Here is a 12843-nt window from a genome sequence, read left to right on the forward strand (position 1 = left end):
AGGACAGTTCATTCCTATTACGTAGTTATTACAACCAAGATAATGCAGCAATAAGTTAGAAACCAATCATACAATTATATTACCAAAGAAGAGATATTTTCTTGTGATAATTTCCATTGTTATATTATGGTTTTTGCATCTGCATGAGAAGTAAAGTCTTTTTTTATGGATGATGATTCACCGTCAAATCAAATTTTGTAGCAGTCTGCGGATTCATAGGGGGTGTCTACCTCAGTTTTGTTTCTGTTTTTAAGATTCTCTTTTCCAAGTAACAGTTGGATACAGAGGTTGTTCTGTTTAATACATGTCCCTGATCAGGTTGTCAGTGTTAGGCTGCACTTGAATGTGCAGTATTTGTTTTCCTCTAATCCTGTCAGCCCTATGGATCCTTGGCATTTACAGGGAACGTTCCATTTCCTGCTAACTACTTTTATCCCTGATTCACTATAGATTTCCTAATATCAAGTTTAATTTCACCTAAATGATGTCAGCAAAGCATACCGACATCAGTGGCATGGCAATAGTAAATGAACACCTTCCTGTTTTTATGTTTTAAATAAAAAGCAAAATGTAATTATTTGAATTGATAATGGGCAGACCATTGCTTTGTTTGCATATATAATGACTATTTCTGTTGATATGAGATTAATTTGAATACAGACTTACTCTCCAAAGCCATTTTTCTATACTAAAAGAGAATTTGGTTAAATGTAAATTGTATGAATAGTGTAAAAAAACTTGATAAAATTATTCATGTGTTTAGAAAAGTACAAAGTGCAGGCATTACTGGCTCATCTCCCACTTAAAGGTACAAAGTCATAAGTCATCTCGTCTTTACCTGTGCAATATGAGCTACAGGCTGGGCTGTTCCTGCTCATAATTACATTAGAGGAGAAACTAAGAATCCCTTGGTAATGGATTCTTGGTGAAATATGTTAAACAACAGTTCAGATGAACTTTACAAAGAATGTTTCCGCAGCATTGCTAATAACTTTCAGATCTACAGTTGATTTTTAAGCAAGGATAAAGGTATGTTCAACAAGAGTTATGACACAAATGCTTTTGCCTTAATAACATCTCATTTAACACACCCTGCCATTCCAAAAGGTCGCCCTCATTATCCACCATGATGCAGATTACCAGTATTTATTTTTCCTGCCCAAGTGTACTTGGGGTATCGTGGATAAATCTGGTAATTTTCTTGCAGAGTGGCTGCCAGAGTGCTCTTGGTCAGTTGATGATTAATCCTGGCATGAAATAAGACAAATCTGTAGGTGGAAGGTGATATAATCTGCTGGACTGGGAAGTAAAATATTATCTCTCTTTGAGTGGTTAGATGTGCCTTCAGTGACTTTTTACTTTTTCATCATTTGGGCCAGTGGTCAGAACTTATTGACCATCCAGGTATGTCAGTGCATTTCTTTTTTCTCTAGAAAAAGGTAGAAAGGCAAATTTGTCATCAAAGCGTAAGCTAGCCCTAGGTTTTCTTATATAAAGTTGAAGGGCATTTGATGTTAGAGCAGCTCAAGAATATGAGAAATCACGTGCAGCATGTGCTCTGTGGGTGCTCAGTCTGCAGTCTAGTAAAATATTGATTTATGCTGTATATGCACTACACAGGTGTATAATGTACATGCTGATTGCATGCAGATGTAGTTAAGAGATAATGACAATTCCTTTGGGAAGCACAAATTGGGTGTGTTTATTTTTGTTTGTTTGTTTGTTTGTTTGTTTTGATAAATATTATCTAGATGACAGTTAAGGACCAAAGATATTTTTTGGGAATGTTATACATGAAATACTCAGACCTAGGGAATTTTCCAGCCAATACATAAACACTTGTATATGTGCTCAGGAGAATATTCTGGATTTAAGGTGTGCATTTTCTCACTATCTGAAGGTTGAATGTTATGCAAGATGCAGTCACTCTTCACCTCAAAAATACCATTCATAAATGAAAACAGAATTTTGCAAAATGATAGCAAAATGATTGCTTTGCAGTTTGTCAATGGCATGATCACTCAAACTACTTCTTGGTGAAGAGAAAGAATTTGTATTTTTAACTCGTAGAATTCTGTAGTGTTAGGGCATTACCATTAAGTTAGAACCTTGCTTTATTTCAACATCCCTTGGTGTTTTGAAAGTGGAGTAGGTGTCTGGCAATTCTCTGTGGTGTGCTTGCCCACCTGATTGCTATTGCATTTCACCCAGCCAACATGATCATCACAGCCAGTAGTGAGATAGTGTGGAAAGGTCAGAGGTCACAGGTCAATCCAGGTACTTGTCAGATTACCCGGGATAGACAGACATATATGGTAACAGCATTTCTTGGAGGCTTCTCCCACATGCCTCTGATTTGGCTTGGCCTGCTTTTTAGTCCTGCCTGTGGTTTCCCTGTAGTCTGAAAATAATACACAGGTAATACCGTGCTGGAGTGTGGATAAAAAGGTGCTAGCAGCTGGTGAGACTCTAGAGGAGGAATATTACTAAAAAAGCACACTATTTCCAGGTGATGTTTGAATTTATTGCTATTGTTATCACTGATATATATGTTTTTGTTAGATTTTTTGTTGGTGCCAATAGGCATGCAGTGCAATCGTTATATCATTGCCAGTCACTAATTACTATTTAACTTAAGATCAAAGCTGATGCATTTTCAGATGTTTAGGTGCATGCCAAAGCCAATGCCCTTTAGAATAGTGCAGATTTTGATAAAAATAGTGCAGGTCAATACTGTCAGTACTGTTTTCCAGAGAGAATGTATTGATTGCTGTCAATGACTGTTGGTCAGTGAGATGTAATAACACTGCTATTCAACAGACACTGTATACTCATATAATCGTTTAGACAAAAATTGTATATGTCCTTGTGTATTTATGTATCTGTGATAGAGAGTACAGCACACAACCATCCATCATCATATTGGTTATTTTAGGAATCTAGAGTATTGATCATGAGAGGAGATTCTGTCAGTTTACTGTATTGCATGATATAATGCTGCTGTTGTGTTGGAAAAGCATTGTTTCATGCACTCCAGAATCTGAACACATTCATTAAGGGCTAAGTAGCTTTACTGAGAGGTTGCCAACTCTCTGCACAGTTTAGATATATCCTAGCTACCAGTATTATATTTATTTTGACTGTCAGTTCCCTTTGTTGTCAGGTGTTATTCCTCTGCTGATAACATGATAAGTGATAAATATGAATATTTTTGGTCCTCATAATGTTGGCAACCCTGTAAGTGCTATCTCTATAATGTTAATCATCATGTAAGCTCCTTAACTGGTATGATGTTAGTTAGTGAGTGGTCTGCAAGGTGGCATCCATGGCAAATCCCATTTCGGTTGGTTTGTAGATCTGTATTCAGCATTTCTACCTGGCAAACTTGCATGCTTTTGAGTGGGCATACAAGTATGCATGTCTGGAAAATCACAGTCAGTCTCTTACTCTCAGCTATGTTCTCCTGTGTGGGTGATAAGTTGAAAACAGATGTCAAACCTTGTTTACCTTGATTTTCTCTGTCATGTTGCTGTGGTCGTCTCTTCATCATAAAGAACTCTCTTTTTTGTTATTATTAACCAATTGATACTGTTGTATGGAAAATTTGGAAATTTTTAAAAATAAAAAACAACTCTTTATGCAGAATCTGTAATGAAATAACATTTCATGAATTTCTAACATTCTTCATCACTCAAGAATGCTAAAAAAGCACTTTTCTTTTGATATCTTTTTTATTAACTGATTTAATGATGTATTTTTTTTTTTTTTTTTTGCATTTTAGCAATATAGTCAAAAAAAGGGTAGCTGACTATATTTAAAACACATTATATATAATTATATATAATCAAACAGCATTTTTTCCTTGTGAAAATTAATTGCAAACTGCAGAAACTCTGAACTGGCAGGTGCCCAGAATAAAAGTATAAACCTGTAAATGTCACTTGAATGTGAACCAAGACCACACATAGTTGGGAAACCATGTAAATCTGCAATTGAAAGATGATTCCAACCCTCTCTGTATGTCTGTGACAGAGGGGGGAAAGATGTTTAGTTACAAAACAAATTTGTTTTTAAAATTTGGAGTTATATCAGGAATACACATAGCTTCATCTCTGAAGTTTAGATAAGGTGTGTATGGTAAATGTAATTCTTGATTTCTAAGTGTATTATTCACATATCCTCTTAATCAGAAATAAGAACACTTGTATATTACAGTAAGTGATATATTTTCAACACTCTTACATAGATAAGACAATGTTTTTTCATGCAAGTGGTTCGTTTGTTATATTGAACATTATTGGTTTCAGAATGTTATGTCTAAGATATAGTAGCAGAAAATTGGAAGTTGATATGATGACTGACATTGTTTATTCAACAGGCTGAAGTTGACAGGGCAGTGACAGACACAGTAGCAGAAGAGATTTCAGAGAACAAGATGGCAGATGATCGGGATGTGGATGAGATTAATGAGGAGGATGTCCTCCAGAGAATGGTAAATATACAACAAAAACAGTAGTGTATGCACTAGTGGGCTGGATTTGGTCTTAAAGTGCAATTTAAGTTCACAAGTGATCTTACACGATCTTAAACATTACAGCAGAAGTCTTAAAATGGACTGAATCTGCTTTTAAGATCAAAAATGATCTAACATCTACTTAAGTGGTCAAGCAGTTTCCTCCTCTCACAATGGGGGATACCTCCCCTCACAATAGAGGACACCTCTGCTCACAATAGGAGAATGTGTAAGGGGAGACAACTTAATTGGCTGTTAGACCAGAAATAGTCTTACTCATGGTTTAAGATCATGTAAGACTATTTGTGAACTTAAATTGCACTTTAAGACCAAATCAAGCCCACTAGTGATGAGAATATGTACAGGTGCATAAATATGTGTACATGTGCCTTATTGTATATGTATGTCCATGGGTAAATGTTTTTTATTTTTTATTATTATTTTTAATCTCTTCCTTCCTGAAATGTTGAATGTATGCATTTAAAACATTCAGGAACATTAGATTTTAAGATGAAATTATGAAAAATTTGCCAATATGCCAAAATTGAGCTTCCATTTTATCCCACAGATGCTGAGATTGTGTTGATTTTGGCAGTGTTTTTCAAGTCTGGAAGCTGAAATTTGGTTTTAAAGCCAGTAGCTTGAATCTACACAACTGCCTGCCCACACACCATTCACTGTGTATTGTGATTTTACTTGCTCTTATGTGTTTCAGTCCTTTTCTCTAACTGCCTGGCAATTTTGTCAAAATTATTATCAGTTGAACCAACAGGCTTTCCATCAGTTACTTATAATGTCTGCTCATTTGGTCTTGGTACCATGATGAAGCAATAAGTTACTATGGTTCTTGTAAGCAAATGTTTGTGGAGTTATTTTATATATTTTAATCAGAAAATTTACACTGCTTTATTGATTTAGGGAAAGTTTGTTGATATATTATATGAAACTTGCATATATCTTGGCTGTACAACCATTATGTTTGTTTTAGTACTTTGCTTTTTGGCATCCTTTCACATCCAGCTCCTTGGTTCTCATCATAGAATTACCAGTAATGTCATAATTTTGGCTGGTTGGCAGATATACATTTACCTGTCTGCTGTTGCTCTTGCTTTGGCAGCTGGTTGTCCCACTACAGACCATCCACCAACATGAAAGGGCACAAGTCTTATTTGTCCAGTACTTTCCAATTAAGTCTTATTTTGAAAGCACTTTGTTTTTATTCAGATGTTTTGGATATCTGCCTGTTTTTATAGCAGAACTTAATATTGTTGTTGCCGTAGGTGTCTGTGTGGATTTATCATATTTGTGCTTGTAAAATTGGAAGAACATCTTTAAGATGTTTTTTCTTTGAAGGAAATATTGTGAAGCATGCATGTGTGTTATAACTGTGAATGATGGCAAGTTTTTATCGTTATATTTCCCTGAAAAATTTGACTTGGGTGTTATTGATCCTTTACTCTTCAGTGTTTTATGCTCAAATAGCAAGCTGTCGTGCAGTTTAAAGGTTATCTCAGTTTACTTAATGAATTACCTATGAATTGAAAAATATTAGATAAGATCATCAAATCTTTTCAATGCCACTCCATCAGAGGTCTATTATAATTACTTTTCTAACTGTCAACATCTGGATCAGTATTACAGGATTTACCTTAATAACCTGCTTGCTTGTATCTTGTAGGCCTTCAAAAACTGCTTACCTTGCACCCCCCCCCTCCTCTATTCAATCCTGGCCAAGGAGCTGTGTTACTTTCAGAAAGTCTGCTTATGCATTTCTAGTTAATCAAGTGTAAAAGATAAATGTTGTAATAAGCAATTAAAGGACTGTAATGGGAATTATGCCAGGCAGCCTAAAAGTAGGCCTTCTGCACTGCATGTCTTAGTTTGGTTAAAAAAAATTGCACCAAAAGATATCAAATACTTTTTTCTGATGTTACCACTACTTTCCACAAAATGCAACTTCATGTGCATTTGAATGGATATGGCCATTCACATTAAAGGATCAATAAAAGGTCCTCCTGAAGCCTCTTGATATTGAATATTGAATATTGCAATTAGTGTTTGTGTAAGGTTTGCTGGTTTCCATACTATTTTGTGGTTAAACCAGTGAGGAACTCAAACCCATCAGAGTCTGTGGTCTAGCTTGGGAGAAATGAGTATATTGAAGTTGAAAAGGAGGTGACTTGTGAAGAATTCAGATATGACCTTGACTTACACTTACACTTACACCCCATTTCCATAGATTAGATCGACCTACTTTAGATCGACCTAACTCCCTGGGGGTTCAGACTAAATAGCTGTCAGCTGGGCGGACACGAAAGTTAATTACACCCTTACAGCTTGTAGTAGGCGGGACGGACATTTAAGTCGAATTATCTGAAAGTAATCTAGTGAGACTCCCCGCGGGGATAGATCGATCTAAAATCTATGGGAATAGAGCCTTAAAGGTCAAATTGAAAAATTGAACCGTTTGAGAAAGAGTTTCTTTTTTATTCACAGCATTAATGTGTTCATACTATAGAGCTCACTCACATATAGGGCCAGTCTGTATTATTAGTATTTTTTAAAATATTCTTATCCCCTATCAGTGTAAATAATCTGACCCTCTTTTATGTATTTATTTCTTGTTTTTCACATAAGAAAGGTCTTCATTCAGATTGACTCTGATGTAATATTGTCTTAAGTTAAAGCAGATATCCAGCTGATAGGTGAAAACTGAGGAGTCAGTCTCTTCTTTAAGCTAGTAGAAGCTCTCTTTATTTGATGATAATGTGGTCATAAGTTTTTTTTTTTTTTACAATTCAGTCTGAAATGTGCAGGAACATTGACAGGTATTGAAAGCAAAAGCTAAAGAATGTATTATTTTATTTCATTTTTCAACTGATGAAAAGATAAGATTATGATGTTCTAATTTTGTATATTTACAGCTCAACAACACGCAAGATTTTGATCAACGAAAGAAAATAAGAAATAGGATCAAACATCTTAGAGAACTTCACAAAAGTAAGTATCAACAAAGGCATTCTTCAAATGCAGCCCTAAATACCCTTTTCCTCACCAAAACGATATTTGATTATTATATATGTGTGTGTGTGGTCATGGCCTCCTTTTAAAAAACACAAAGAATCAGTTTACCTTCTTTTTTTTTCTTAATTTTTTACTGCTGAAAAATTGTATCAATTGATTGTTTAGCAATGACTGTTTTGCTAGATTTTGTTTGTAGATTTTTTTTCTTGTGGATGTCTTCCATGTAGAATGTACCTACTTGTAAAATGTGATGATCAGCTATCAGTAGCTTAATTGTGACTACACCCAGAGCAGGTGTTGAATTAGTTTTCCTTGATTCTGCTCTCATAACTCCATTACTAGGTATTGCTCATGGATTGGTCAATCTAAATTTAGTCGGATAAATATTCCACAAATTGCATCTTCATCTGTGGTTGAAGAACTGTGTGGAAAACCACAGATATCTTGTTGTAAGAATAGAGCAATAATTGAAAACCTCCTGCAAAATTTTGATAAAGCTGAAGAAGAATACACTAAAGGAAAACCAATTATCAAATTTGATGAACTTCTTTTATTTTCATCTACTTTTTTCTTTGCATGAGTAATTATCATATTCAGTATCTCATTTATTTTAATATAATTAACTAGTTTTTTATTTTATTTTATTTTATTTATTTATTTTTTTTTTATGATTGATTTAGTTCACAAATTACATATTTTGACATACATATTAAATAAAAATGGGCTTTTGGAAAAGAATATTGAATGAAGCTAAAGTCAAAACAGCATATTGAGAAATTTGTCATGATACACAGAAGTAAGCTTAAAATATATTCATGGAGAAAAGCATCTAATTGCATTGATTGACTTTAGACCAGAAACTTGGGATACAGGACAGTAAGTACAGTTTGTTGCTTTTACAGTCACCAAGATTGAGATTCCAAGATGGCTGACAAAGTGGCAAAGAATCATTCCCATGTATGGAATTCATTCATAAGAAATTCAATAGCTTGGAATCTCAATCAAATATTCAACTGTCCATTATCACCACATTAAGGCTGCCAACACCAAATTTGAAAGTAGAATTCATTTGTGATCATGAGTTGTTCGATTTAACATGTAGGCAGTGACATTTGTCATACTTTTCAATACATTTGTAGTGTCAGCAGGCTTTAACCAATGCTTTTAGATCAGACCAACCATTTTTCTTGCTACATGTTTGAATGCTTTAACTCTTGTCTTTACAAATATGATGAGAAAGAGCTGACTTGGATGATCCCTCTGAACTGTTAATTTTATGTACTGCAACATCAGAAGCATTTGTAGCATTCCAGGTTAACTTAAGAATGCTTCCTGATGATTCCCTGGTTTATGGATTCAAGCTAAATTACCAAGATTCCTTTAAGCTGTTTATACCTATGCAGGTATCAGTTATCCAGCAAAATAGCAACAGCTTCAAAGAAAAAATAATCATGGCCATTTGAATATTATGAAAAGGGTGGGCACTCTTATATTTATATCTTTATTTCAGAAAGTAGAGAAGTAGTAGAGAAGTTTTATTGACCTATCATAGCTATCGGTTTCTTGTCAAAATTTAATCAAATGCCTAAACCCTTAATTTTTATTTTAAAAAATCTCAGTTCATAACAAGTTTTCTCCTGTTTTTATGAGCAAATAAAAAATATGATTAGGGGGAAATAATTTGTCATGCTGGGTGATTATATGCCAAATATCACAAAGAAATCCATAGTTATATATACTGGTATACTTTTGATGTATAGCTATAGATTTCCTTGTGATATTTGTCATGTACACTGTAATATCACACAGGAAAACAACTGTTTCATTATGTTATAAACAGAAATTGAACTTACTGTTTTGCTTGTGCACTGATTGTTTGAATGTGCTTTGTAGAAATTTAGATAGTTATAGAAAGCATTTTTTTCTTATTTTGTTCTCCTTATTTGTTTTCAATTTTGTGTTGCATTTTTAAGTGGTTGAAGTTCTGGGATCGTTTTTTTTTTAAAGTTATTCTTAATGTTCAGTTTTGCAATTGTTTTCGTGGAGTATTGTGTTTGTTTTTCTTCTGTCATTAAAGTTTTGATGCTGAAATGGAAGAAGAAAAATGTGAATCGCCAAGCAAGTGGTCTGTTTACCATCCATGGTTTATGTAGCAAAAAAATTTAATGGATCTTCCTTTACGTCAAAAGTATCACTTGAAGTAGCTTGGGGTAGGAGGAAAAGATAAGAAAAATGGTGAAACAGCTGACCAAAGCCCTTCCAGTGTCTGCTCTATACACATTAAATCAACTTCGAGCTGACACTTGTGATAAAAAGCCATGCAATATTCATTGAATACACTATCACTGATAAATTCTTGAAAAAGTGGACTTTTTTCACTCCTATTATCAACTCCCAGTCCCAAACACTTATGTTTTCATAAATAGATCCTTTTCTCTTTGTCTGAAAAACTGAACATAGTTTTTTTATTGTTTGTTTGTTTTTTTCTGAAAAGGTCAACAGTAAGGGTGCTAAAGTACTTATCATTTAAGTCAATTAGCAATTCAGCCAGACATTTTATTTGCCCTTTAAGCCCCTTTGTTTTAAGCATTTTTAAATTCATCTTTTTATTGAATCAATAATTATTGTTTACCAGCTCAAATAAAAAAAAGTTCTATAATATCCTATAACATCCCTATACAAGAAGTACACAGTTCGAAGATTATTGTATATGGTTCAGTAATTAGTCAGATAAGCAATTTTTGTACAGTAATTAATCAGGACTAGAGATAATAAATTTGGGGTCTATTTGATGGATGGTTGCAGCAAAATGTGAGTTATAGGTGAAGCAACATCTGGCAAATAAATGCCAATGGTCATATAGCTTCTCCTTCTCTATCTCTTAAAGCACCCACCAGTATTCTGCCAGTAACTGCAGGCGTGGCTGAGAGTGGAGATCTCAGGCAGCAAAATTGTTACTTAGGAATTAGGATATTTTGTAAGCACATTTATTAGATTTCAGTCTGCTTAAGCCAGATCTGAAAGGATAGGGCATGCAAATATGTATAGCATTATGGATATAACATATTGGATATAGGATATAACATATTGGATATAGGATATAACATATTGGATCATTCTCTTGCTTTTGTAATATTGTCGGACTGTTGTTCTTCATTGGGAAGGTAAACAAGAATGAAACATCATGCAAAAAGGGAATTGGTCTTCTTAGATGATTTTGTTCTGAGATAGATTTATGCAATATTTTGATGGGCAAACAGTGGAAGCAGAGAAACAAACTTAACTCTTGTTCTCTTTCATCTTTGTTTTTCCTATTCCATTTAAACAAGTGCAAGGAATTTAGTGATCTTCATATCTGTTTAGAAATGTTGGCTGCTTCTTTTTATACAAAGTTCATTATGTATACTTTACAAGTAAAAGTGAGCTTATCTGTGATTACTTTTTGTTGGCTTTTGCAGAACAGCGTGAAGAGGAAACCAAGGCCCGCCAAATGGCTAGTCAGGATGAAATGAAGCGCCGGGAAAAGCTGGAAGATGAGGCTAAGGCAGCCCGTCTCGCAGCTATGACCAAAAAGCATGAAAGTGCAGTCCCAGATTTTACAAAAGCAGATGCTGCATCCAAAGATGCTGCAAAGGTAAATCAGTTTGGTTTATGGAAACAATTATATACATGTATGTACATTGTTAAAGAACATTGACAGGTACTAGGTACCAGTTGTATGTTTTCAATTAAAGCTATAGGTAAGACTATATATATATATACTGTGTATATTGTGACTAGATCTGCACATTTCTCCTTAATTGAAATTTTTTCATGTTAGAGATAATATGCCTTAAGAATTTTTATATGCAGACACTATAAGTGCCTGTATATATTCTGATTGGTCTGTCTGTTCATTTCATTACTGTTGCTGTTTGACACATGTCGTTCGCCCCATAACTGCCAAGCCATATTTTTGTTTTACTTTAAATTTACTGAGTGGCTTTGTTTGGTAAAGAGTTAAGTAGGTAGAGTAAGGAGGTAAAGTTGCTTTTGAAAATCAGCATGATATGTTTACATTTACAGTAATAATCCTATTTTTTTTCTGGATTTTGGTGATGTTTGCCTCATATTTAAGGCAGGTTGCTTCTAAAAATCTGCAGGATCGGATAGGAATTTTTTTTTTCACAATTTTGGCAACATTCAGCTTGACATGTAACTACCAAAAGATATTTTTGTTTAACTTTAAATTTACTCAGTGGCTTTGTTTGATAAAAAGACAGCTTTCTTATGGAAACAGCATGATTGAATTACTTTTAGGATAAAAATTAATTTTTTGCATGTATTTTGTTGATATTTCTTACTTTATGGTGTCTGTATATTCGCCAGCTTTGCTGTCAGTTTAATAACATAAATGGTTTTATCTGTAGGCAACCTTTTAAAGCAGTGTTGCCTTCAAAATTTTGTAGAAGGGTTAAATGATATTTCTTCCTTTCATGTTTTTTATTTGACTGTTTATGCAGTATATGTATATAATATACTTTATGCCAAATTATGGTCAGAAATGTTTTGTACAGAGAAAAAATGTACTTTGTACTACAGGCACGCCAGTTGAAAAAATTCGAGGAAGACGCTAAATCATCTCAACTTGGAGCCAAATCCGGTGCTGATGCTGGAACCAAACTACTTAAAGAAAAAGCAGATGCTCAGAAACAGGCCACCATGAAGGCTTATGGTCGCATCGCAGAAGATGAAGCATTTGACAAGACAATCACAGATGTAACCACAACAACGGTGAAAGGTAAGCTAGGTCACTTTATGTGCAGTTATCAATATGTGTTTCAATTAAATTTCTGTAATGTGTTATTTATTATAAGTACGTTGTTGGAATCATCCTGTTGAGTATAAGGTGATGTCTGAGACTACATATATTGCATACTTTACTATCTGTTCCTAGAAGAAAATGCATATTAACTATAATAAAATGACAGTCTTTTGATGGTAGTTATATAAAGTAAACATTCAATTTTTTTATATTTGAAAGTTTTGGTAAGTGGTATCAATTTTACAGCATTAAAAATTTCACAATTAGTTATTAACTTTTTTACAGTGTTTCTTCATGGTATCATTAATACTGAGAAATGGTTTCAATGAGAATATTGTGTGCCAATTGAGATTATCCAACAAAGACTGTCATAGCTGCAATTGTTATTTGATATTTTTGAGCTTAATAATCTTATACATTTGATTAAGCAAATTCATCAGAAAGCCTGCACCTTGTGCATGTATTTGTATTTATAATAATGTGTATTAAGACTGTGGGATAC

The 12843-nt window shown here is 34.0% G+C and overlaps 1 protein-coding gene across 13 annotated transcripts in view; it reads left to right on the top strand.

Moving 5' to 3' along the window:
• The window catches only part of LOC106175131 (uncharacterized), a 57170-nt gene that overhangs the window by 33696 nt on the left and 10631 nt on the right, over positions 1-12843 (top strand). For 12 of the 13 annotated variants that reach the window (XR_015331760.1, XR_015331761.1, XM_086999579.1 and 9 more), the window contains 5 exons: positions 4379-4492; positions 7438-7513; positions 8390-8413; positions 10996-11171; positions 12119-12317. Coding sequence is in view for 11 of the 13 variants with exons in the window: in XM_086999579.1 (XP_086855705.1) it covers positions 4379-4492; positions 7438-7513; positions 8390-8413; positions 10996-11171; positions 12119-12317 (589 nt within the window). In the remaining 2 variants the exon portion in view is untranslated. The remainder of the gene's footprint in view (positions 1-4378; positions 4493-7437; positions 7514-8389; positions 8414-10995; positions 11172-12118; positions 12318-12843) is intronic. The other variant, XM_086999577.1, reaches the window with a different exon arrangement.

Source organism: Lingula anatina, chromosome 1, assembly GCF_051362555.1.
Source record: "Lingula anatina isolate TDL-2025a chromosome 1, LinAna3.0, whole genome shotgun sequence".
Classification (NCBI taxonomy): Eukaryota; Metazoa; Brachiopoda; class Lingulata; order Lingulida; family Lingulidae; genus Lingula; species Lingula anatina.